This window comes from Elgaria multicarinata, chromosome 4 (assembly GCF_023053635.1).
Source record: "Elgaria multicarinata webbii isolate HBS135686 ecotype San Diego chromosome 4, rElgMul1.1.pri, whole genome shotgun sequence".
Lineage (NCBI taxonomy): Eukaryota > Metazoa > Chordata > Lepidosauria > Squamata > Anguidae > Elgaria > Elgaria multicarinata.
In genome coordinates, this window is record NC_086174.1 from 146,086,412 (window position 1) to 146,114,047 (window position 27,636).

The window sequence follows — 27,636 nt, forward strand, 5'->3', positions numbered from 1 at the left end:
TAGTGTAGATCCTGCCTGAGTCAGTAATGACTCAGTGCTTGCAGGAGAGGTTACTTTCCTTTTCCTTGGGTTCCTTGTAGGAAAAAAGACGGGATATAAATGCAATAACAAATAAATGCAATAGTAAATAACCTCAAGGAGGGCTAAGCGTAAAAAAAAGTGCAATCACCTCCCGTATGAGAGGCACAGCGCCTTGCAGTTGGTGGCTCCGATTTAGGTGGGGCTGTCCATGCATTCTGGCCTTTGCTCAAAATCAGCCAGAACCCTAAAAGGGTTTTCCAAGAGGCTGAACCCTACCCCAAACGGGATGGCTTCTTTAGAGTCCTGGCTGCCTCTGACTGAAACCCCGGGCATGTCTACACCAGCCCTATATCCCGGGATCGTCCCTGTGCATCCAAATGCCACACAGAGCATCCCGGGAGCAGGCAAGGACGATCCCCCCCATTTGCCTGGGATAACCCTGAGGTGTAGAAAGGGCCCCAGAGTGCTTCTACCGCCCCACTGAAACCAGAGCCACCAGCCTCCACGAGCGGGAGGAAGCTGCACAGGCGCGACTCCGAATCAAACAGGAAATGGGCGGGCGTTGCGCTCCGGCCTATCCCGGCGGCTGGGGCAGGCGTTGTCCTCGCTGCCTTCTTGCAAGGGAAAGGGAGGGCGATGGGCGCGCGGGCGCTCCTGAGGGCCGCTCGCCTTCTCCGCTTGCAGCCGGCCGCGGCGGCGAGGGGCGCCCGCTGTGGGCCCTGGTTCCGCCGCTGCCGCCTCTTCCTTTCGGCGCTCCGGGCTGCGGGGTCTCGTTCCGTGTCGGGGCCCGGAGCCCTCAGCCCTTTCGACCGGCAGCTGAAGAGGAAGCAGAAGAATTGGGCGGCTGCGCAACCGGAGCCGGAGCGCTGCGAATACCTGCGGGAAGAGGTAGACCAGGAGCGAGAGAGAGCCGGCGCCTCTCCCACCTGTCCCACCCGGCCGCCGGGTGACTGACTCGGTGCCCTCGGAGGCGATGTCAGCGCTCATTGCCACATGGAAGCCCTGAGTAATCCAATAAGTGGCAGGGAGGGGGGTGCTCCGGCCTTCCCCCATCCTGTCGCCCTCCAGATGTGTTGGGCTTAGAGATGTGAAGGCCCGGGGGGAAAACTAAAAAAAAATTCGGGGGGGGGGGGTAACCGGTTTTTTTCCGAAGCCTTTTTTGGGTTTTTTCTGAAAAATTGGGGGGGGGGAAATGAAGAAAAAACGGATTACGGGATGTTTTATTTTAGCATGATGAATAAAATGTTTAAGACAAGGTGTTCAGATATTTACTTCTCCAAATGTTTTCTAAAAACTATGTTCAGTATCAGTTTTACAATGTCTGTGCACCAAGGACAAGCAAGACCTAGGTTGCAAACTGAGACTACAACTCTGAAATGCAAGAGGGAGATGCATTTCTGCCTCTAGGGGGCAGCACTTCCATGGAAGCAGAGACCGAAACTAATACTGATAGCTATAGGTCAGAAAATTAGTCTGATTAAATTTCATGCATATTCATTGAGTCCCCCCCCCCCATTTTTCTCAGTTCTTTTTATGGGAATGGGGGCTTTATGTCTTGACACTGGAGGACTAGCGGAGACATAAAGAATTTTCTTTGTTACTAATGTTGGTGGTTTCTTCAGTTGTTTTTTAAAATTGTTTTTTGCCTGCTCCTCATAAATTGGCAGAACCAAAGAGGTTCCTTACAGTTCAGGAGCTTGTAGCTTCATTTGTTACCAAAAAAAAAAAAAAAAAAGTAAAAAAAGTAAATTAAATTTGTAATAATTGTTTGAATACGCTACTTTTAATATACCAAATGTAATAATTTTATGCCAAACCAACTTGGACATAATTACATTTTATGTTCCTAAAGTAACAAAGTGACTTTCAATCTGTAAAAAGTGCTAATATTGCATTATTTCAATTTTCCAGAAAAATTTCCGTTTCCCCCCTGAAAAAAACGGGGGAAACGGTTTTTTTTCCATGGCTTCAAAATTTCTGGAAATTTCACATCTCCAGTTGGGCTACAACTGAGGATGCTGGGAGTTGTAGTCCAACACACCTGGAGGACGCCAGGTTGGGGGAGACTGCCTTACTCAGTTTCCTCCAGCTCCCCTCCTTATGATCAAATACTTTTGGGGCCATTCCAACAGTCCCAAGAAAGACTCTCCTTTGCACAGCAGCAAGCTGAGGACATGAAGCTAAACAAACCACCTTTGCATGATTAATTTATTTGTGACACTGGTATATTTTAATGCTCACTGTTTTTAACTTATGTAAACTGCCCCGAGAGCTTCAGCTACAGGGCGGTATATAAATGTAATAAGTAAATAAATACCACTGAATGTAATAAAATTCCTCAGCGGCTCACACAATTTAAGAGACTCTTCACTAAAGCAGAATGCCAAATCCAAAAAGAGATGAAATCACTGACATGCTGAAATTTAGCACAAACGGCGACAAAAGGCAGCCCTGTAATGGACCATGCAGCTTCCCCTAGTTTGTGAACACGTTCTCCTAGTGTTGACATTAGCACAAACTGCACTGCCAAGTTTTTAAAAAATGCAGATTTTGCAATGCAGTTCTCCCTCAGGTCACTCATAGTCCCAAGTAGTGAAAATTGGGTAAATCCATTAAAAGATTAAATTACATCCACCAGGGGAAGAGCCTTCAGCGTGGTGGCGCCCCTCCTGTGGAATTCCCTGCCTGTGGAGGTCAGGCAGGCGCCAAGCTTGTACTCCTTTCGGCGCCTCCTGAAAACATCTTTATTCCAAGAAGCCTTTCCTTAATACGCAGCTTTGAATCTCTGTTTTTGCTTCTTTTGAATTTTGTTTTAACTGTTTTATTCTGTTTTTATTTTTCAATTTATCTTGTACACCGCTCCGAAATTTTTCAATGGGGAGTGGTATGTAAATATTCTAAATAAATAAATAAAAGGAAAAGACAAGAAAAAAGAAAGAAAACGGGAGAGGGACCCCACTTGCAAGAGGAGAGGAGAGAGGGAGCACATGAGCTTGCAGGAGTGTTTGCCATGAACAATGGTTTGGTGTTAGATCTGAAGTGAACTACCCTTCCATCATGCCTTTTGAGTCAACTGTGGCAAAAATGATTGGTTAGCCAATAGTAATTGTAGATGATTTTGACTTTTTCTGTATTACAGGTTGGAAGTAAGATAGCTGACCGTGTGTTTGACATAGCCTGGTAAGATATTGGCATATCAAATTTGTGTGTCCAGTTTTTTAATTTGCCCAGTTGGGTATAATACAAAGTTTAAAGAAAAGGGATGTGGGTACGTTGTTGTTGTTGGTTGTTGTTTTAAAGCTCCTTACTAATTCTGGAGGGGGGATGTTGATTGTAATCAGTGGAAGAAGTGGGACTGGGACACTAATTTTTCCCATGATAAAGATTGTAATTTATTTTTCCTTAGTATGCCATTATTTGTCCATTTGTGTTGGTATAAAAGATCAACTAATTGCAAGTGGGGCAATTCGTTTCTGGAAGTTCTACAAGTTTTTGCCTGTTTCACCTTCCAAAAATGATGACAGAATAGCTTCTTCAGCTATTTTTGTGTAATTGAGTTAAAACACTTGAATATAAGGCTCAGATTACACATAACACCAATGCATGGCTTGTTTAAACCATGGGTTATTGGGGCCATGCTGGAGCGAGTCCACTGCCTCCTGCCCATTCACTGCTTCTGCTTTGCATCACGATTTCTCAAACGATCCAGGAACGTAGTGGCGTTCCTGGGTAGTTCAGCATGACATCCAAACCCAGTGCACTGGGAGGTTGAGAAACAAACAACCCAGCGTTTTAACACAGTGGGTGTGAGTCAGTATGCTCACTTCTACACACCCCAACAGCCCATTGTTTAAATAGCCCATGAATTGGTGTTGTGCACTAAGCAGGTCAACTAGAGAAAATTCCTGCATTTTGTACACTACTAGAACTGAAAAATGTAATTGCGAAAGGGTCTGCATTTGCTATTAAGGCAAATACTGGGGATGCTCTCCTGGCTAAAGCTGAAATTCTCAACACTTACTAGGGATTAAGCCTCACTGAACTCAGTGGGACTTACTTCTGACTAAACATTCATAGGATTATACTGTAAATCATGTGAAGTAGAGGGTCACCATAGCGGTACGTACTTCTCGAAGACGACTCATGCAGTTTGCGATGTTAAATATGCATTATCAGATTAAGTCTAATGTTCACTCTGATGTATCTTCCGCTGAGCTCAGTGGGACCCTGCCAAGTCAGTAGACATAAGATTGCAGCCTGTGTGTAATTGGAAAAGCAAGAATTTCACCAAAGTATTGTATATTAAAGAGCTCACTGAGTTGCAGCTTTGTAAATTAATCCTGTTTATTGTTCTTAAAGGACTTTCCCCCTTGCCTTGGACCTTGGCTGTGGACGAAGCTACATAGCTCAGCACTTAAACAAGGTTGGGTGTCTCTATTATTATTATTATTATTATTTATTTATTTATATAGCACCATCAATGTACATGGTGCTGTACAGAGTAAAACAGTAAATTGCAAGACCCTGCCGCATAGGCTTACAATCTAATAAAATCATAGTAAAGCAATAAGGAGGGGAAGAGAATGTAAACAGGCACTGGGTAGGGTAAACAGGCACAGGGTAGGGTAAAACTAACAGTGTAAAGTCCAAACAACATCAAGTTTTAAAAGCTTTAGGAAAAAGAAAAGTTTTTAGCTGAGCTTTGAAAGCTGCGATTGAACTTGTGGATCTCAGATGTTCTGGAAGAGCGTTCCAGGCGTAAGGGGCAGCAGAGGAAAATGGACGAAGCCGAGCAAGGGAAGTAGAGATCCTTGGGCAGGCGAGAAACATGGCATCAGAGGAGCGAAGAGGACGAGCGGGGCAATAGTGTGAGATGAGAGAGTTAAGCCTGCAAATTTGGGTTGCACAGACCGAACTAAGTAGTAGATTAACCTGTGCTGCATAGTAGAAATAAACTTAAGATGCTAAAAGTGCTTGTGACAATGCCATATTTCTCTAATAGTCTGAGCATTGTGCCAGATAAAGCCATATTAATAGCCCAGTTATATGATTGATCACGCCAAAGTAAATCCCATTTGGTGTGATGGGATTTAAACCCAATTAAGGGTGGATAGGATTGCAATCTAATACTACTGGATTGGATTAGGAATTTTGGCAAAAACAAAATTAAATAAATCATTAATTGTGCTATACTGTGCATATCCTCTTAGAAATAACTGGCATTGGCCAGGTTCGGACGATCAACAGGTAAAAGTCAGGGTAGCTTTTTCCCCCTGCGCCCTGTGTACTGCTCAACCAACCACCATTTCCCTAATTACCCTCACACCAGTGGGGATTGCTGTGTCATCCACACTTAGTGAGGTGTGCAGTGGTGGTGGCTTCCAAACCACCCCCACAAACCATGGTTAGTTGTAGGGTGGTTTGGAAGGCATCCCTGCTGCACACTTTGCCAGATTTGGATGACAGGGCAAACCTGCGCTGTGGTCATTAGGGAAATGGCAGGCTCATGAGCAGCACATGAGCACAGGTTGGGGAAAAGAAACCTCAGTGGCTTCGTTTGCTCTGCTGATCATCTGAACCCAGTTATTGACTTCAGTGGGGCTGATTCCCAGATAAATGGGTAGAGGGTTGGAGCTTAAATCTGGTTAAAGTTACCTGCAATTTCAGGGAGAAGATTTGATGTTTCATTAAATATTCTTGAAAGTAGCTTTGGTCCTAAACAGTTGTATTGTCTGTAGCCCAGTTGATCAATTAAAACTTTTTTTTACTGTTTCAAAAATGTTCTTTTAATAAACTTATACCTGGTATAAGAAATTAAAGAATTATATTTAGGGAACACATTGTACAATTTTAATAGCAGCAATCCTTTGCCAGTATGGACCACCAGTGATATATCCTTCCTATTTTTCTTTCCCCACTCAAATCATATACTGCTCTCCCACCCATACCCATTTACCTGGGACTCAGTCAGTGAACTCAGTGACTGGGTTCAGTGGGGCTAATCCCTCCAACTAATTATGAAATGGGTCATAATTATTTGGAGACCAATTATGATCCATTTTTCTTTTAGGATGTGGTTGAAAGGCTTTTTCAAGCAGATGTTGCTGAAAACGCTTTGGTAAGTAGCTGTTGTGGCACTTGCCAGCAATTTAATCCATGATATTTAAAGTAAAGTATCCTTAATTGCAGTCCTAAACTATTTCTATTCTAACCTGATGTAGAAAAACACAATAGAATCGGAAATACCCAGAGTCAGTATTGTTGCTGATGAAGAATTCCTTCCTTTCGGAGAAAACACATTTGATCTTATTGTCAGCGGATTGAGGTAAAGTCTACAAATCATTTATAGTGAAAAGAGTGGTTTCCTTTAAGTGGAATCCAACATTCTAAAACTGAGCCTTGGATCTCAGTGTTGTGTGTCAGCATATTTCTTACATGTCACTAACACAAATTATATAGATATGTAATTTGTGGCTAGGATTCCAAAAGGCCTTTGCTTGTGCAGAATGCATGGGGGGAGGGGGGGAACTAAATTTCCCTTCTGGATGCACTATATTGAATGCTGCTAATCCTGAACACACCTAGCTAGGAGTAAGTCCCCTGGAACTCAGTGGGGTTATTTCAGAGCAGACACATTTAAGATTGCACTGTTGTACTTCAGAATTACTGTAAAGGTTTCCTGGCTGTTTTTTTTTAAATGTATTCTCATTTTTCTAGCCCTACTTTACATATCAGATTTGCTGCAGGCCCTGGCAAACAACAACATATGTGAATCTGAATTATCTTTGCTGCAAAAACAAGAACTGAACAGCAGTTTAATATGGCAGCATTCCCAAAGTGTTTTTTAAAAAAACCAACCAGTTTTGTTTGATATTTGGAGTGGCTGAGCTGAAAAATTAGATTCTAAGTGTGTAATCCTATGTACGCTCACCAGAGAGAAAGCCTCCTTGAACCATCATGGCTTGTTACAGCTGCTGCATGTGCTGGCTGTGTTTCCCTAATTACCCATATCAGTACGGCTTACCATATCATCCAAACCTGGGCGGCATGGCTCATTTGAGGTGGGCGGTAACCCTCAAATAATCAGTGGGCTGCTGTAGGGTTATTTGGGGATTGCTGCCCACCCCAAATAAGCCATGATGCCCGGGTTCAGATGTGGGTAATTAAGGGAATCCAGATGGCACGTGCAGTGGCTGCAACAAGCAATAGTAACTTGTTTCAGCCACTATGATTGTGCAAACTCTTAATGGAACCCACCTCTGAGCAAACATGCATAGGACTGCAGTGTAAGTGTGGCTCACATTGAGGCTGTTTGCGTCACACCAGAGCCCACGACAGTGGGTGAGGCCGCCATTTTGAAAAGGCAGCCACTGCTTGGGGGTTGTCATTCGGAGTTGGCGAGCGTGGGTTATGTGTAGGTTTTTAACAGACCCCATTTTCTCTTTTAGAGTTATGCAAGGGTTGCTCACCAGATTTGCACAACATGACAACCCCTAGCGGGGGTCAGATGTGCAACCTGACACCCGCAAACATCAACATGGTGTGTTGTCCAAAACCAGTCAAATTCTTAGCCCTCTTTATTGTTTCATGTTTGTGTTTGACACATTTGCTTCTGTGCGAATATGCCAGCCTGAGCCACCTGCCTAAAATGTGGAATGCTGAGAAAGTTTTATGCTTTTTATTAACTTATTTTCCACGTCAATGTTTTTTTAGCTTGCATTGGGTAAATGATCTTCCCAAAGCATTGCATGAGGTAAGTACAAGAATGACTGTCTGTATAAAAATGCTGATATGGCCCATCTTTTACTGCTGTTTAGTATTTTCTATAGAACAACGGTTAAGAAATTTGGTTGTGTGTGTAGAGTCTATGGGCAAAGTGCTGGAGAGAGTAGCATTTTGTTCAGTGTGCAGTAGACATCTTACTGCCAAATGTAGTTTGCAGCTGCTCTATGGTGGACATTCCTTTATCATTTCCAGTTGGAAAGTCTTCCTGGTGCTATCAGTTATTATTTTTATAGGTTTCTGAGCATGTTTGGGGTCAAACATGGCAAACTTGCCAGTGTGACTGACTTTAAGCAAGCCTAACCTCACTGAGCTCCTTGGGAGAATCATGAGATATAGATGTGATTAGATGTTACTTAAGTTGCGTACATCTTACATACAGTATGGTTGGGTGTGATTTTAAGGATGATGTAATGCACTGGATTTGAATCAGCGGGACTGGCTTTGACTTAGCACAGGGGTGGGGAATCTCTTTTGGCCGAAGTTAGATTACTGCAATGCACTCTACATAGGGCTGCCTTTGAAGACGTTTCGGAAGCTGCAGCTCGTGCAAAATGCAGCGGCCAGATTGATTTTGGGAACCAGAAGGTTCGACCATATAACACCTGCTCTGGTCCACTTGCACTGGCTGCCTGTATGTTTCTGAGCCTAATTCAAGGTGCTGGTTTTGACCTATAAAGCCTTACACGGCTTGGGAACACAATAGCTGACGGAACGCCTCTCCCGACATGAATATACCCGGTCACTACATTCAACATCTAAGGTCCTCCTCCGGGTGCCTACTCTGAGAGAGGCTCGGAGTGTGGCAACGAGGGACAGGGCCTTTTCGGTGGTGGCCCCCAAATAATCTCTCTGACGAGGCTCGCCTGGCGCCAACACTGCTATCTTTCCGGCGCCAGGTTAAGACTTTCCTCTTTGCCCAGGCATATGGCAGCACATCGTCATCACGCACATGTTTATTTTTTTAACAGTTTTTAATGCTTTATGTGTGTATGTTCTGTGTTTTAGAATTTTAAATTTTGTATACTTGTTTTTATTTCAATTTTAGAATTTCTGTAAACTGCCCAGAGAGTTCTGGCTATGGGGGCGGTATATAAGTGGAATAAATAAAATAAATAAATAAATAAATTGGTTTCACAGAAGCACGTGGGGGCTGCATGCCAGTTGTGTGGAGGTCCTCAGCTGATATCTGGTCCTTGGTGCGCTTCTCTTGCTGTTCATTCACACAAATACTCACATGCACACACAGTGGGCTTCACCTGCCCTGATGGGGGATTGCGAGCAGCTGGTGAAGCTGCCTCTGAGCAAGACCAGTGTCTTAAGGAGTGTCTCATCAAGACACTGAGCCTGGTTCAATCTTTGTTTGCTGCCTGCCATTCCCAACTAGGAGTGGCGAGCAGCAGGCAAAGCCCTCGTGTAGGGACATGATTTGGGAAAGGGGCATTTCCATGGGGAACAGCCTAGCAGGTGTCATTGAGGAGCCTCGCAGGCCAGAGGTGCCCCATGGCGGTCCCAGAATCAAAGTTTATACATCACTACTACAAAAAAGGCTTTGTTCATGCACGATGTAATTATGATAACTTCTTTTAGATACATCGAGTCCTTAAACCCGATGGAGTATTTATTGGTTCCATGTTTGGGGGAGATACGCTCTATGAGCTTCGCTGTTCTTTGCAGCTGGCAGAACTGGAAAGAGAAGGTGGATTTTCTCCACATGTATCGCCTTTTACCGCTGTCAATGATTTAGGACATCTACTGGGAAGAGCTGGCTTCAACACACTAACTGTGGTAATTATGAGTTACAAGAGAGGAAAAGGTGCTAATGAATACTCAGCCTTTTGTTTTGGTACAAAGAAATCTGCAAGCTCAAAGTGGCAGTGAGTTTTGCTGTAAGGTGGAGTGTTCATGGAAGCAAATAGTGGTAGTTCATGATCTATATAGAAGAAGAAAAGGATTCTTTCCCCTAAATGGGGTGATGTTGAATTGGTAGTATAGATACAGAAAAATTAAAAAGGATGAGCAGCAACAAATTAATTCAGGTATCCATTTGTTTTTCTTGTTAGGCAAATAGGCATGGACAACATGCCTTCCACTTGTTTTGGCCTACAACTCCCATGATCCCTCACCATTGCCTATGCTGGCTAGAACTGATGGGAGCTATAGGCCAAAACATCTGGAGGACCACACGTTGCCCACCCCCGGTTTAAAAGAATCTATGATGAGCATAAGAGTGCAGATTAAATCAGTAGATTCCTTATAATATGCACCTGTGGCAACTGTTTTATTACTACTAGGAAAGGTAGAATGATGAACCTTTGTGCCAAAAATCACGGTATTAATACATTTGTCTCAATTCAATTCCTTTTATTACAGTCAACAGACCAATAAAACATGAAAACACATAATAAATATTTAAAATACATGAAATTAAAACAGAGTATGATTGCATTGAATTGTTACATTTGTCTCTCGCACCTGAAGTATCTGGTGCCATGTGCTTTGGAGTAAAACAAAATACGAATCTCACTGTAGTATGGAGCATATTTCAAGGCAAATGTTTGGCTGTGATTCTGAAACCATTGTAAAATGTTTGGCTTAGTAGAGCTGAACAGAGATGTTTCTGTAAAGTAAGTGTTAGATTTGCAGTAAAAAAAATTGGCTAGTTCGGTTCAGTTTACTGAAGTGAAGTTCCCTAGCTCACAGTCACCCAGCCTCCAAATGTCGTTCTTTTAACAAATTAAAAAAAAATAATACATAAACATAAAATAGCATTTATATCATATATTCAAACTAATCTATTAAACATATTCATGCTTAACATAAAAGTGCACCCCCCACCTTGGGATCTCATTCCTGTTTCCAAAAACTCATAGTTTCTTCTGTTGGTGGTTTCCCGCTTCCCTTAGAAAACACAAATACTAAGAAGCTTCTCCATATTCCCTCAAAATCATTCTTTTTTGCTAAACCTTTTTTCATTTTAATATTACATGTCAATTTATCGTTAATAGCAATATCCCACACTTTATACCATTCTTCAATACAATAATCTCCTTGTGTCTTCCAGTTCCTAGCTACGATTAACCTTGCAGCCGTCAACAAATTCGTTATCAGATCCTTGGTTTCTTTAGTACATTTAAGATCTTCTTGCAGTGAGAGTAGTGCAATCCTTGGTGTGTCCTCTATTTTCAGTCCAACAATCTGCTCAATCTCAGTAAACACCATCTTCCACAACTTTTGCACAAATTTACAATCCCACCACATATGTTCCTTTTTCACCACAACCCCTCCAACAATCTGCTGAATGCTGATTGTTAATCTTGTTTAATCTAACCAGAGTTAGATACCACCTCCATAAGATTATATAATAATTCTCCTTTATTCTTACTGACATAGTCCTTCCCAACTCTGCTGTCCTATCTGTATCTTTAAATCTGTCTCCCAAACCAATTTTCCTACCCTATCCGACACTCCTTTCTCAAGTAATATATCATATAATTGACTCATTAAGCCTTTTGTCCCTATATTTTGTCCCTTATCGGTTTCTATTTTCTCAATCAATTGCTCAAACTTCGTCCTCTCTCCGCTCTCTCCATTTTCTCTTACCCAATTTTTAGTCCATTGTTCCAATTGCCCATAATTTAACCACGTTAATTTTATCTTTCAAAACCTCTTCCATCTTCTCTCTTGTATTCATCCCTCTTAACCATTCTCTTAATTTCATTTTATTTTTCTCTATTAAAACTTTACTTAATCTATTTTTTAAATCTTCAGGAAAATTCTTTAACATTATCACCGGTGTTAAATTGGAGCTGCTTGAGAGCAACTCCTTTTTATATTTGTTCCAAAGTTCCCAATGGAACTTCAGAAATTGATTACCTAAATCATCAACCCATTTTCTTTTCCCTCTTTCCTTAAAAAATACATTATGCAACTTTAATTCTATATTACTTGTGCGTTTTTCCTCCATCCAGTCTAAATCACCTACACCTAAAATTGCTTCAACAATGTGTCTTAACCTATTTGCTACATAGTAAAGATTAATATTTGGGAGTCCCAAACCCCCCTTTCTTTGGCTTAAATACCATTTACTTTGATTAATCCTTGATTTCTTCTCTGCATTACAATAATTATGTTTGTTTTCTTTTTATGGATCTATAGATCGCAATAAAGAAAGTAAGTAATATTCTGCCAACTTTTTAACTCTAAATCTGAAATTCTTATTGGTAGCATCCTAAAAACAAAATTAATCTTAGGTAAAATCTACATCTTTATTAAAGCTATTCCTCCAAACCAAGAAAGGTTCAGTCTCTTATATTTTTTTAATTTTTCTAATATCTCTTTTTTTAAACCTTTTAAATTCTCGTTTTCTAAATCTTCTAAATTTTTAGTAATCCTAATTCCCAAATATTTAATTTTTTCTTTACTTTTCAAATCTGTGACATTCCCTTCCCACTCCTTTTCTTCCTTTTTAGTGTAGTTAAATAACATCAATTCCGATTTTGCCCAATTTATTCTTAAACCCGTAACTTCTTCAAATTCTTTCAACTGCTGTTTAATTCTTTCCATCTTGTCAATCGAATCTTTAATAGTTATCAAAGTATCATCTGCAAACATATTCAGTTTAATTTTTTTTCTGCTACCTATCCCCTCTATCTCCCCATCTTCTCTTATTACGTTTGCCAATAACTCCATAACCAATACAAACAGGACCGGCGAGAGTGGGCAGCCTTGTCTTGTACCTCTGGCTAGTCGTATCTTATCCGTAACTCCATCATTTACTACCACTACGGCTGTATTTTGGGAGTATAACTGCTCTATTATTGATTTAAATTTGTTTCCAAATCCCATTTTATTTAGAACCATCTTTAACGCTTGCCAACTCACACAATCAAAAGCCTTAAAAATATCTAATGCTAAAATGCCCGCTTTAATCTTTGACTTTCTTATCCCCTGAATTGCATTCAGAACTCTACCTACTAAAGTGTGCATCTTTCTACCTGCTATAAAACCACATTGGTCTTAGCTATAAATTTATTTAATCTTTTAGCCAAAATAGTTGAAAAAAAAATTGCATCTTGATTTATTAACGAAATCGGTCTATATGAATCTGGGAGAGCCAGATCCTTATCCGGCTTCGGAATTAAAATTATTATAGAGTGCTCCCATGATTCTGGAATCTTCTCCCCTTCCATTATAGCATTATATAACTTCAGTAACTTTGGCACTATTAATGATTTAAATTTTTTATAAAGCTCTGGTCCTAGCCCATCAGCCCCAGGTGATTTCCCTACCTTCAACTGGTCTATAACCTCCTCTATTTCACTTTGTAATATATTTTATCCATTATTTCTTTATGCTCTTGTTCTAATCCCTTCTTCAAAAATTTATCCACATACATATCCATCCTCATCTTTTGGGTATCTTTTTCCTTATATAACTCTTCAAAAAATTCCTGAAATTTTTTTATTTTATCCTTCATCTTGTGACAGTATTCACCTTGCTTATTTTTTACTGATCCTATCCCATTTTTAGCTTTTTCCTTTTGTGTGAGCTTAGCCAGCATTTTCGAGTTCTTATTACTATTTTGAAAATACTCCCTTTTCATATAAATTAAATTCCTCTGAACTTCTGCTAAATTTATATTTTCTAACTCCTTTTTCTTTGCCTGTAATTCTATTAACTTATGTTTATTTTTTGTTTGCCAATATTCTTTTTCCAGCTTTATTATCTCTTTCTCTAAAGTTACCTGCAATGCATCCTGTTGTCTTTTTAGGTTGCACGTTTCCCTGACACAAATCCCCCTAATTACAGCCTTCATGGTGTCCCAAACCACTGCTGTCCTAGTACCTCCTTTTTCATTTATTTCCCAGGTTTCTGACAATTCCTCTTGCATTTTTTCAATCACTTTACTATATTTAAATATCTTGGTATTCAATCTCCACCTTAACGCTTCTTTGTAATCCTTACTAACTGTAAAGTCTAAACTTACCAATGCATGATCAGTTACTCTAATTAACCCCAATTCCATTCTACATAACTTAGTTACAAACTCTCTGGAGACAAAAATATGATCTATCCTAGAATATGTATGGTGAACTGGAGAGTAAAAAGTAAATCCCGGATCCGCTCCTCTGCAAACTCTCCAACAATCAACAAAATCTTTTTCTTTAATAAATTTATTTAAAATAGTAACATCATTTCTCTTTTCTAACTTAGTGGGGTTTGACCTATCTACTCTATTATCCATAACCATATTAAAATCTCCTCCCAAGATAACATACCCCTCCTTAAATTCTTCTATCTCTCTGAGTACCTCTTCATAAAATTCTCTTTGTTTATTATTTGGTGCATAAACATTAATCAAAGTGTACATTTTCCCTTCAATTTGACCTTTGATAAAGAGATAATTCCCATTTCCATCCTTTTTAATATTCTCCAACGTAAATCCACTTCTTTTTGAGATTAAAATAGCCACCCCATTTTTTTTGATGTCCCCAACGACTTTTCATAATAAGCTGACCATTTCAAGCGAATTGTATTTGTGTCCTCTCTACATTGATGTGTTTCTTGCAGAAAAATGATATCAGAACCATCTCTATTTAACAATTGTTCAATTCTCCTCCTTTTCATGACTGCCCCCAGACCCTTAACATTAATCGTTGAGATTCTTATCCTCTTATCCATACTCAGTTCTTTGGTCTTCTTTTCGATCCCTTGTGTGTTGCAAATCTAACTTATATACATAACAACATAAAACCCCATTCATACCCTTCCCTCCCACCCCACTACCCAACTCCCTCCCCCCACCCTCCCTCCCATTTCTTTTCCCCCCATTGCTTCCCCGGGAGTCTAGCACTCCGGCCATAACAATTAACCCTTGGGGGGGGAAGTGAGCCAGGAACCCAGAAACAGTAAGGCATCTAATATAATTATACTTCTTGTCATTAAAATATTATCCCGTTTACACCCCACTTCCCACTGCGCCTCTTTCTTCCACATCCTCCTCGCCAACATCTTCTCGTGGACCCATGACTAGATTTTCAAGAAGCTCCATGCCTTGCTGAAGAGAAAAAACTTTGTAATTTTTCTCCTTATATGAAAAACGCAGAAAAACTGGATACCCCCAAGCATAGGGTATCTCCCTCTTCTTCAATTCCGCTGTTAAGGGTTTAACACTGTGCCTCCATTCCAAAGTTTGTTGACACAAATCATTAAAAACCTGCACTGGAACTCCTTGGAACTTCAACTCTCCCAACGCTCTCAGCTCCCTCATCAACTGCTCTTTTTTGTAGTAGTTTGAAAATTTCAACAAGACATCTCTAGGAGTTGAGCCCCCTTTGTAGGCTCCCACCCTATGGACGCGCTCCACTTCTTCTTCTCTTATTTCCAGGGTTGGAGCCAATTCTTTAAGCCAGCTTGGGAGGGTCTTTCTGAGGTCCTCCCCTTTTTTTCCCACCAGATTGCGAAAACGCAGTGTTGACCTTCTGGAGTTATCTTCTAAGGATATGAGCCTTTTGTCATGCTCATTAAATTTCACCTCTTGTTCCTCTTGGATCTTATTGACTTGCTTAACTTCCTTTCCCATCTGATCTACCTCTGACTTAAAAGAGCTCATTTGCTTATCTCTCTTAGCCATCTCTGCCGCCAGTTCATCCACACGTTTATTTGTTTTCCCCACTTCCTCTTCAATTTTGATAAAAATCGCATCCTTGACTCCTTTTAAAAGGGCCTTCATCTGCTCCATAGAAATTGGCTGTGATTCTGGCTCTGGGCCAACTTTGTCGGCCATTTTAGTGTCTTTCGTTTCTTTTTTCTGCTCTTGTAAATTATCTTGTTGTTCGGCTAATTTCTGAAGATGAGAAACTGTGTTATTTGAAGCATGCAATCTTTGCCACTTCGGCCTCACCGTTAAATCCTTCTTGGGTGGCATAAATCACTCTATTTACGTCTCTACTCCAGGTGGGTTATCTTTTATTATTTACTTTCTCTTTACGTTTTGGCACGACGCGTTAATTACCGAGTGGAAGTCAGTCCTTTCAATAAATCATCACTTCAACTCTTCCTTTAGCTCAGCAACATAAGCGTCTGTTATATATCCTCCAAATGCTGATAAAAAGTTTAGTTAGATCTCTGCACTCCGAAAGCTGCATTCAACCGAGCTGCATTCAAAACCGAAACTGAGTTATTTATAGCTTCATCAAGCTCGTTGTGGCACAGCTCAAAGCTTTTCGCTGGCAGAGAGATCTCACCAAGCATTTAGAATAATCATCTCTCAGATACCTTGCCAATTTAAAGAGTTAATGACGCTTTGAAGCCTCCCGTTCAGGAGGATTTAAAATCTCTTACTGCTTCATGGCTGTCAGGCTCCGCCCCCCTCCAAATGTCGTTCTATATCTTTCCACAATGGCTGCATTTGGACTGAATGCAAGCCAGGATCTCCGCACCTACACCAGCATGTGATGGACATGGGAGAGGACCGAGGGAAGAGCACTCATCCATGGCTTCATAAACTATGGTTTAATGTGTGTGTTTTCCCACAGGAATCCTTTCCTTCTTCTTGGCCTTTCTTTCCCATCCGCTGCTACCTACTCCAGTTAGTTTCTTCTGATACGACTGTTCGGCCTGCTCTGTTTTCTCTTCCTTCAGATACTCTGCCTCTCGGCCCTCTTCCAAAATAGGTTTCTAGTCATCAGCCACCCTACTTACCCATTTCTCTTCCTGTAAGCAGTGCAAAGCCTTCTTCTTGTTGACTTGGTGTACTGCTTTTTCTCCTATCCAGAGTCCTCTTCTCTCATTCTGCACTGTCAACACTGTATTGATGAACGCTTCCCCCAAGCAAATGCACTCTTTGAATGTTCTATGACACAACAGCAGCAACAATGATGTGTGGGGTGGAGTTTAAGCAAAAGGCAACAGCTGAGTTTAGCCTAGTTGATGTATTACTCGTGCTCCACTACTAGACCTTTAAATGCAGTGTTTTAGATATGTTAAACAACCTAAATCTTATTATCTTTAGGATACTGATGAAATCCAAGTTAACTATCCTGGGATGTTTGAAATTATGGATGATCTGCAAGGTAAGTTCACTTAGCAAACTAGTAGAGTGAGTATGTTTTGAGGAATAAGTGTCAAATTAACATCCAGTTATTACAAAATGCCAGATAAATGAATTATCTCTGGATTGGAGGGATTAATGAAAAGTATAAGTTCGTAGTATAGAAATAATATACATTTATGGCTCTGGAGGTCAGGCAGATGTCAACACTGTGTTCTTTTCGGCCCCTCCTAAAAACAGCTTTATTCTAGTAAGCCTTCCTTGATTGACCAGCCACAGTTTTTATTGGTACTCTGTTTTTAAAATAACTAGCTGTATCCGGCATAACATACGCTATTGTAGCGTATCTTAAAGTTTATTAATTAAATATCGTCGCAGGGGCACGAGCTGCTTGGAGGCTGCCGATACAGTGCTGTCTGGCAGACCTGGTGGGCAGGGAGGTCGGGGGGGAGGGGGAGCAGGAGCAGGTGTCCCTCTCTCCTCGGGGTTCCTGTCAGCCTTGGGCTGCCCGCCCAGCTCGCATGACATTAGGCCAGGGCCTGGGCTTACAGTAGGGGAGTGGCCGACCACCTGGCCACCAAGGGCCCCAGTCGTGCTTCGCTCATGCTCTGGATCGTGGCGCTGACCCCTTTGGGGGGGGGAGCAAAGAGGCAGAAAGGGGGGTAGAATTACCTTGGAAAGCCCGGAGGAGTCGGGCGAGGGGCTTAACGTGTAAGGGCAGCTGACGTTACACGTTACTGTTGCTTAGCAACCTGTATCAGCTGAAGCCTTTACGGAAACATACCTGAATGAATGAATTTTATTTACGGTCACAAGACCAGCAAAACAACACAACAATATAAGCACATATAATATTCCCAAACCAACAGAATAAAATCAGACTATGAATAAAACAATATATGGTAACAATTAATTAGTTAAAATATGTCCCACATATTTTAATAGATTAAAACATTGTCACAATCAGATGATAAAATCCCATGCCGACAAGCAATTGCCGCAGCACAAAATTTAGCCACCTTGGAGGTTATTTGAGAGTTCTGATCAGCCAAAAGATAGTCTGTATAGAACACATCAGATCTCCCAGGTATTCCTTGTAAAATAGGAGTGATAAAAGTATGCCGAAAGTCGCAATAAAAGGAGCAGTACAACAATACATGATCCACAGTTTCTATCATGTCAGCTTTACAGGGGCATAGGCGCTTAGAATATGGAATATTATTAAATTTACCCTCCAAAACTGCAGAGGAAAGCACATTAAATTTAGCCTGCGTGAAGGCTTTCCTGTATTTTGGAATAGTTAAAGAAGTTAAATATGTTGCAGGAAGGAGAGCCTGCCCCCGATCTCTAAATTCAGGATATGGGGTTGCTGCTCTTATATGATCTTGTAACTCAATATCACTAATACACTGATATATATCCTCCTTGGCTTTTGAAAGGCCTAATGTCAAAATGGCATTTCGCGAGAAACCCAAAATGCACAATTTTTCGTTCACAGCCTTTTTCCATTTAGACTGGAATGCATCAGTCAGAGTCAAAGGGGCCAAGCCTTGAGGAGAGAATGCCATTTTAAGCCAGAAGTTTAACTTATACCTCCAGGCACGGGATTCAACCGAGATTTGACCTGTCTCTAGACGTAGAAGTATGTTGGGCACACAGCTTGGAAGACAAAGAATATTTCTCAGAAATTTTGTTTGGGTGGATTCCATAGCAGTAAAATTGCTGTAAGTGCAAAATTGTGCACCGCAAAGCAATTGTGTTAATACCTTGGCGGAAAACACTTGTAAGGCTGATGGTATGTACTGTCCTCCTTTGGCATAAAAAAAAGAAATTAGTGATTTGGCACTCCTCTGTGCATTTGCAATGGCATTAGAGATTTGACTCTTCCATGAGCCAGACGATTGAAAGATGACTCCCAAATATTTATAGGTTTTAACCTGTTCAATTAAATGCCCATTTATCTGCCAATGATGTTTAATCCGCTTTCTGGTAAAAACCAAGACTTTAGATTTAGTGTAATTAATTACCAACTTTTCGGTTTTACAATAGATGCCTAAAGCTCTTAATAACCGCCTCAAGCCAATGCATGTCAAAGAAAGAAGTACCACGTCATCTGCATATAGTAAAATGGACAACGATCTATGTGCCAACTTGGGAGGGTGAGAGTTTATCTCAGAGAGCCCCTTGACCAAAGAGTTGATATAAATGTTAAACAAGGTGAGGGCAAGAACACAGCCCTGTCTAACACCAATGTGAGTTGGAATCGCTCTGGTCAGATGGCCTACACGGTTGCATCTCACCTGCACCCACGTTTTATCATAGAGGCTACGAATAAGAAACAGCAATCGCCTATCAATGTTGGTATCCTCAAGCCTTTGCCACAACCTGTCTCTCGGGATTGAATCAAAAGCAGACTTAAAGTCGATGAAGGCTGTGTAAAGTGCCCCTCCGGAAGCAGAGGAGTATTTCTCAGCCAGATGTTGTAGTACAAGTCCTTGATCCGCTGTGGAACGCCCAGGTCTGAAGCCTGCCTGCTCATCTTCCAGAAGATTTTCCTCCTCCATCCAGCTTAAAAGTTTCTCAAGGAGGTGGCTAGCATACAACTTACTCACAATGCTCAGCAGACTAATTGGCCTATAATTAGCAGGGTCCCCTCTTTTCCCTTTTTTATATATCGGAACAATTGTAGCAAGGCCCCAGTCCTCTGGTATACATGCTGTCCTATTGATACAAGTAAATAAGACTGCTAGAACAGGGGCCCACCACTCCACATTGGCCTTAAGCATCTCAGGAAGGATATTATCACTCCCGGGTGCTTTACCTTGTTTAAGTTTAGAAATAAGGCTTTTAATTTCAGAAATAGAAACGGGAGGCCAATCGGGGACATTCGCCAGTTCAGTTTGCGACAGTGAGATTCCAGTTTGTCTTTCTGCATACAGTTCACTAAAATATAGTTCCCAGGTCTTAACAGGAATATGAAAGTCCATTCTACCTGGTTTACTCTGCCAACCAGAGGAGACAATTCTCCAAAAGGTGGCTGTGTCCCGAGCCCTTGAAGCGACAATTAGATTCTGCCAATCCACTCTCCGCGCCTGATTCTTTTTCTCCTTAATCAAGTTTTTATATCTCTTTTTTAAAGACAACCATTCAGAGGGTAGAGTCGGCAAATCCAATTCCCTGTACCTCCTGTATTTATCTATTAAGGATTTCTTCATATCCACACAATCTTGGTCAAACCAAGGTTTGGATCTACAGGGAGGGACATATGTGGGTTTTTTCTGAGTCAAACAATTTTGAAAGAGTAAAATAATCTCTTGATACGACTCTAAGACAGTTTGCAAGAACCCCGCAGTTAGCAAAGTGTCTCGCAATCTAAGACAATTTTCTGAGTGTAACAATAGCCGTAGGTCGTTATCTAACCTGCCAGACCATCTTACACGTGAGGCTCTGATTTCAGGCTCAGGGAAGATCCAAGGTCCATGATCTGCATGGATTTCCTGATCCCTAAGGTTCAGGAGTACCATTAAAGGAAGGTGGTCACTCTCTGTACGTGTACCCACCCTGCAACTAATCACCAAATTTAACAGATTATACGATACAATAAAATAATCAATTGTTGATGCTCCAGAGCCTGATAAAAATGTGTATTCACCTTTTCTGTCTCCGTCTGTGCCCCCATTTAACAACACTAAATCTAAATAATTTATCATATGTAGGAGGCACAATCCGGAGTAATTGCAACCACTGTCTTTAGACTGCCTTTCAGGTAGTAGATGTGCCACCTCTGTTTCAGGAGGGTGTTCACCATAATGGCGGTAGAGAGCTTCATCATTTGGACCAATTCTGGCATTAAAATCTCCTGCCAGTATCACAGATGCTCCTGGATGCTCAGATGTCTTTCTTTCAATGAACTCTTGCAGTCTGAGCCACCTATCTTTATTTAGATGTTTTTTACTCAAAGGGGGTAGATAAACATTTATTAATAACAAGGAGAAAGCGTGAAATTCAATCACTAGAGAAATTGCAATACCAGGTAAACAATCTGAACTAGTGAAGGTGGCTCTGAGTTTAGTTGAAACCAAAATCCCAAGGCCTCCCTTAGAACGCCCTCCCCTAGTACTTGGCTCTGCTTTTAAAGAGTAGGTTGCAAAGCCATTCAGTTCCAGTTCCTCCCTTATCCAAGTCTCCTGTAGCAGTAGGATATCGTGACGGCTAATAAAATCCTGTAAAGATGGATCAGCAGTCTTGCTCTTGCAGCCTGCAACGTTCCAAGAAAGCAATGTTAGTTGTGAATTCTGATGGCATAGATTTGGTATACTGAGTCTTTCCAACAGGGGAACTCACAGGGCTACACATTACTATGGGAGCTGCAGAGTTCAACCCTTTCAGGCTCAAACCTTTAGGGTTTGGCAAGAGAGTCCTCTGAACCATTTTATGAGGAGATTGTACATCGGCTTTTCCCTTGGAGATAGCCCTACTTCTCTCATGGGTCTGCTCCTTTTCCCTAATTGATCCTACTGCGCCAACTTCATCCTCAGCAGGTTCAATGGCCTCCATAAGTGGACTCAATTTACTCACATTTGAAACTATTGGATGATATACATTAGGTAGGTGTCCTCCTATCGCAGCTGCTTTCTGAGGAGAACCAATTTCCACCACATCCAGCTCTCTCATCTCAAACCAGGTTAATTTGGAGGCAGTTGCTGTTTTTGCAATAGCAAGATTTTTAGGGGAATAGTCAGGATCACATTTACAGGTGAGTGGATTTATCTCTACAGTAACCTGTTGTCGTGGAGGGCATATCTTTTCGCCCAAAGCTCTCAGCTCAGCACACTCCCAACTTTCCATGTTGTTCACTTGTTGGTCTATTACCGGACTCTCTATGGTTCGGTGGACCTCCCCGTGATCACTTAGGTTTCTTTGCCCCACCTTCATTTTTTCCAAATGTGATTTTAAGAAATTGAGTCTATCAACAATTTCATTTTGTGCATCATGAGATAGAGCAGAGAAGGATTCTAGTAACTTCTGCTCTTCAGCATCGAAGGGTACTTCCCTCTTTTGTGATGTCAGCCTTTGTCCATAGTCAACAGGATGTAAAAGTTCTCGTGTCTCTAAATCACTCAAGCATTCATGGATAGAAGGGTTGTTCCCTGCACTATCAAAGTCAATTAGATTATTATGATTAGATGATTCCTCAATTCGGGCACTTTTAGTATGTGTGGGCAAGTGGGAACCCAAGGGAAGGGGAGGTGCCCAGTTCTCAAATAATCTAGAAACCAATATACCACGCTTGCTTAATAGGCCTCTACAATCATACACTATCTTAGCTGAATTCCAATTGCAAAATGTGACTACTGCACAAGCACGAAAGACATTAAAATATAGGTATTCAACCCTTATTAGGTCCTCTATTGAAAAGCAACCTGGAAGAACCAGTTCCAAAATTTTATAGAAATGACGTTTACGTTCATTTTGTGATAAAATCCCCTCTGGTTTTGGATAGTTTGATAAGACTAATTTATTTCGATTCAATACTAGTCTCCAGGTACAATCTTTTACAATTGTCTTTTGAGGTGTTTTGGTTTCTATCAGGATTTGAGTCCATGGATCCTGCATTATAGGGCTCTTCCTTGTAAAATCCTGCTTTTGAATTGATGTAGACACTGGGGTCTGGGTTAGGTTACCCATAGCAGTCTCTGAATAGTGTTTGTTGTTATTTTGATTTACCTTGCTTTTCATGGGGGATTTCTCCATATTCTGGTTGGAATTCAATTTTAAGCTGTTGTCAAGTATTTTAAAAAGTTTCTTATAATCCATTTTTTTAAAATGAGCTGGCTTTGGATTTCTTACATTTTTAGTTTTCTTTGTGGCTATAGCCCGTCTTTTGCTGCCTCCCTTAATACGCGCTTTCCCCCCTGGCATATTTGTGCCCCTTATAGGGGGGCTCTTATTGTTAGTCGGCAGTCCATTTGTTACTTTATTGCAACTTAACCAGATTTCCGCCAAAGTAGTTAATAATTTGTTGCATTCAGCCAGATAAGATTTTATATGTTCAATGTCTTCTGTTAACGTAAGAAGACCTCCTAGGATTGGCATACCGTCCTCATTTATCGTGCAGGGTTGAATTGGAGCCTCTTTCCTGCCTGGAACCATCGCAGCAATTTGCCTTTCCATTAATTCCTCTATCTGGGTAGAATTGTCAAGAGGTAGGTGGAGTTTATCTGGCGACTGATACGGCTCTTGAGGTGCTAAACTCTCTGCAAGAGTCAGCTCTGCTGCAAGGCTGACTGGATCGGAATCCTCTTTGTAGTCTTTGGAGTCATGGAGATTCCCTTTAAGATCCAAGCTCCAGTCCAAATTGGAATTAGGGGGAACTGGGGAGTGTGGTTTTGCATCTTCCAACTCCTCCACCCCCTCCCTTTCCCCCTCCTTCTCCTTGACTGTAAGGAAGTTGATGATTTTTGTTTGAACTTTGTGCTTCCTTAAGAGAACACCTGTAGATACAGGAACAAGCCCAAGGGTTTTGTAGTCCTTTCTAGTTAGCACCATTGTTCAATTATTTTCAGAGACTATCTCCCCACAGCTAGAAGTTGAGTGCGTATCTGGCTTTTTAATTGCAAACCTCCTTCATAACTCCTCCGCAGTTCTGTCTCCGATGCCTTTATCACCCAAGCCGGAGATGCTGCCCTCCTCCACTGAAGCTCTAGTAAATATTCTCTAGCTAAACTATGGGTATGGAAAACCTTTCAGCCCTCCTGACCCCTAAAGGAGAGATAAAACGCCGAGCTCGGAAACATACCTAAGCATTTTATAGAGAGAGATAATCTTTAACACGGTGTTTTATTTCTCTTTATCTTTTATTGTTCACCTCTCTAGAATCTGTTTAGATGTGGAGTGGTATATAAATGCTGTCAATAAAAATAAATACATGGATGCATTACGTATTAGATACTTGCATTCTCATTCTTTTCATGCCCTGCTAAGATGGATAGAATACTCCCTTACATATATTTCGTTTGTATATTTTCTGTATGTCAGGGCCTTGCAGAGAGACATTCTAGGTGACTAACCCGTAGTAATGAACTGTGTACCCCTGTAGATATATTCCACAGATTTGTCAAAGGAGATTTCTTTTAATACCATAAAGGCTGACATTGGGTATTTGCAAGCAAATATTGTCTGTTTGCCTTTGAAGTAGGATAGAAAACCAATTTAATACATGTGACAAGCAGTATATATCTTGAGTAAGCAACATTCCACCTCTGCCCAGTTGTGAATCTTCTGTCTAATTTTGGATCAAGCTGAAGAGCCATTTCTGTTCTTGCTTTAATGTGAAGAATTCAAGGAATTGCTTTGCCAGCTGCAGCAGGTAGGTTTGCTGTCAAAGGGCAGAACTAGGGTTTTAAATCATTCTCGATTAAATTGTACACAAAAATAAATTTTGGGGGGCTAAAATTCTATACATACTTACGTGGAAGTAAGTCCCACTGAACTCAATGGAGCTTACTTCTTAGTAGACATGTAAAGGTTTGCATTGTTATAGGAAGGAAGAACATTTACTGGAAAGTCTCCCCTGCAACTGTTTGGAAGACAGTTTCATCTAAGATGGTTTACCAAACATCTTGAATACTCTAGTTTTTATCAGGTTCTGCAGTAGGTCTTGGTACTCAACATGTTGACCATCCCAACGTATACTTTGTTTACTAAGGCTGCAATCCTGTGCATACTTATCTGGGTGCGAGCCTCATTGAACACAGATGAACTTACCCACTGAGTAAACATGCATGGAATCGAGCTACATGTAAGAGCTGCTTAATTGTTGCCAGATATTGCCAATCCGATCCTGTCCCAGATTGCTGTACTATTGAACTGAAATACACACAATGTGGAACTCATGGCGTCTGCTGTATCTTCTTTTAAAGCCTGAAAATTATTTTTAGGTATGGGAGAAAGCAACTGCTCTTGGAGTAGGAAACCTATACTACACAGGGCAACGATGTTGGCAGCGGCAGCAGTGTACAGGGGTAAGTGAGGCTGTCGTTCAAACTGGCACATCTTGACTTGCTCAGTTGAGTGCCTTCCATAGCAAGGTGCCGGGTTAAGTAGCCAGAATTTCACTAAACACTGGGATTTTGAGCTGTAGTTGGTTCTGAACATGTTTGTGCCATATAGTTAGATTTCATTGGCCTTGCAGGTGAGTCTTTTTAGGGCTAGTTGCCAACCACGTGCTATTTTCTTCCCTTTCCTCCTCCTTCCCACCACAGTGAACACAGCATTCCAGTGTTGATGTGTTTTCTACTGGCCTTAATGCAGGGCATGTCTAGACGGGGTGATGACATTAAATTTTGTATACTTTTAATGTTTACCATTTTTAATTGTTGTAAACTGCCCAGAGAGCTTCGGCTGTGGGGAGGTATATAAATGTAATACAATAAATTAATAAATAAATAAAATAACCCGGGGATTGCTCCGGGATCAACCCTGTGTGTCCAAATTTTGCACAGGGGATCCTGGGGACAGGGAGGGATGACCCCTCCCTTTCCCCGGGATAACCGGGACGGCTTTAATCCTGTCTTTTCCCGCAGTCTCAAGATCGTCCCAAGACCATGGGACATGTGGGTGGCCGTCCCGGCTCCTCGTGAAGAGCCAGGAACCGGGCATGGGGCACGGAGATCTTCAGGACCCCCGTGCCCATCGGAGGGGGGTAGGGGGGGTCTTTTTTTAAAAAAAAAAAACCCTTACTTTTAGCGATTGAGCGCTCATGCGCTCATTTTTTATTAAAAAATATGGAGGACACGACGTCGTCTTTCTTGGACGTTGTGCACCACATGTAGACTGAGGGGGAGGACCTTGCGATCACCATATCGCAAGATCCTCCCCCTCCCATCCCTAGGTCTAGACATGTCTGCAGTAAAAATTGGATGCCCACAGCGTCTGCAATAGGGGAAACACGACCATGACATGAAGCTTGCTGTTCTTTGCTTTCTTTTCGGGCATAAGAGCCAGCAGAGAACGTACATGCAACCACCATAGCCAGGGAAATGCAGCACGCCAGCATGAGTGTTCTTTTTCCTGCCTTGAAGCATTTAAAGGGCAGGAGACTGACCAGGAAAGCTTCCAATGCAAAATTGCCTCTAGGTAAACACCCTGAATGTTTGCCAAGGGGCCATTGAGGCATGTCCTTGGAAAGGATTAATTTCATGTTAAAGGTGCCACGATCTAGTGACTACGTAGCTTGTCAGTATTTTGCAAGTGGCAATTAAGACTTGGGTAACACAATCTGGTCTCTGTTGTTCTGTTTAAACTAAAGACTTAGCATTGGATCCAGAGACGATTGAGAGGAACTCAGTGCATGCAAGGGCACTTTCCAGGCTCCTGTCCCTCCCCCCAGCCCCCGCTCCAAATACAGCCCCTTTTGCCCCCTCAAGCGGCGCTGGTCCCTTTGGAATGGCATGAGATGAGGCCTAGGGACTTTAATGCTTTACGCGTGTATGTTCTGTGTTTTAGAATTTTAAATTTTGTATTTGTATTTTTGTATTTTGAATTTTGAATACTCGTTTTTATCTTAATTTTAGAATTTCTGTAAACCGCCCAGAGAGCCCTGGCTATGGGAGCAGTATATAAGTGCAATAAATAAATAAATAGGGACTTCTGCAGGACAGTAAAATTAGAGGGATTTGGAGGGGCAGCCTTGTGCAAGCAGAGGTGCTTTCTCATCCATGCAAGATTTAACTGGATTTTATAATGGGTTAATCTTGTTTCTGCTGTGGTTCTTTGGTATTCTGTAAAATAAATATTTTTCTTTCATAGAAATGTATGGAAACAATGATGGGACAGTACCTGCAACGTTTCAAATCTATTACATGATAGGTTGGAAATTTCATGAATCACAGGTAATGAGAAACCCCCTCCACGATACTTGGGATGCCTGAACAAGCATATTGCATATCTTACACATCAATATTTTTTCATAGGAATTCCTTTATCTCCTTTTATTTAACTTGATTTAAATAGTTGCTTGTCATACCTAAAACATCTGTCTTTTTTCTTTCCCAGGCAAGACCAGCACAGCGAGGTTCTGCCACAGCATCATTTGGAGATTTGAGAAAAATAAATGAATTCATTCCAGGGAGGAAAAAAACTTGACATATGGTACAACAATGGCAGATGTATTGGACTTAACACTGTGGATATTCATAAGTTGATCCCTTAATGTTGAAATGCACTTGGCACTATATTCCCCAGCATACTTACCTCAGTGCCTGGAGCGGGGGGGAATCAAAATATTTATGTTTTTCATTTCATTGGTGTGGCTTATATATAAAAAAGGTAATAGTATAGAGTTGTGATTATTTTTTAATACTTAAAACCAAATAAAATGGTGGTATTGTGTATTTTTGTATAGAGTTTACCTTTTCAAATATGATAATATAACGAGAGAGGTCCATATATCTAATAATAAAAAATATGGATTGCAAGGAAGGAATTTATCGCTGTGTGGAAAGAATATTGCTCATCGTGTTCCTGTGTTTTCCAGTAAAATAATGCATTGGCCAGCAGATTGTTTGAAAGGAAGGGACTTCAGTGCCAGTAAGCAATGCTTTAGAATAACATACCCTAATTAAAATCATTGCAGCAAGTTTTCCGACAAAAATTGGTGGATTTCTGGGATAAAACTTGGGCAACTGTTTATAAGCATAATGGTGGTCATTAAACTTCATAGCTATGCAAACTTGTGTAATTCCTGTAATGGCTTCTATATGGTGACTTAGATAACG

At 41.2% G+C, this 27,636-nt stretch overlaps 2 protein-coding genes across 3 annotated transcripts in view; both read left to right on the forward strand.

Annotated features, from left to right (window-relative positions):
• The window catches only part of ISM1 (isthmin 1), a 325,195-nt gene that overhangs the window by 289,070 nt on the left and 8,489 nt on the right, over positions 1-27,636 (forward strand). The window lies entirely within an intron of this gene.
• NDUFAF5 (NADH:ubiquinone oxidoreductase complex assembly factor 5) lies at positions 658-27,590 on the forward strand. Its single transcript, XM_063125495.1, has 11 exons — positions 658-909; positions 3,161-3,201; positions 4,381-4,444; positions 6,092-6,139; positions 6,243-6,346; positions 7,735-7,774; positions 9,394-9,591; positions 16,820-16,880; positions 24,799-24,882; positions 26,669-26,751; positions 26,915-27,590. The coding sequence occupies exons 1-11, from the start codon at positions 658-660 to the stop codon at positions 27,002-27,004; spliced, it is 1,065 nt and encodes a 354-aa protein (XP_062981565.1). The 3' UTR covers positions 27,005-27,590.

Excerpts from the sequence above, each read along its gene's own strand:
- NDUFAF5 (XM_063125495.1), top strand. The coding sequence starts at position 658 with ATGGGCGCGCGGGCGCTCCTGAGGGCCGCTCGCCTTCTCCGCTTGCAG. Across the intron at positions 6,140-6,242 it reads ATGTTGCTGAAAACGCTTTG|AAAAACACAATAGAATCGGA; the intron begins GTAAGTAGCTGT and ends AACCTGATGTAG. Across the intron at positions 16,881-24,798 it reads AATTATGGATGATCTGCAAG|GTATGGGAGAAAGCAACTGC; the intron begins GTAAGTTCACTT and ends AATTATTTTTAG.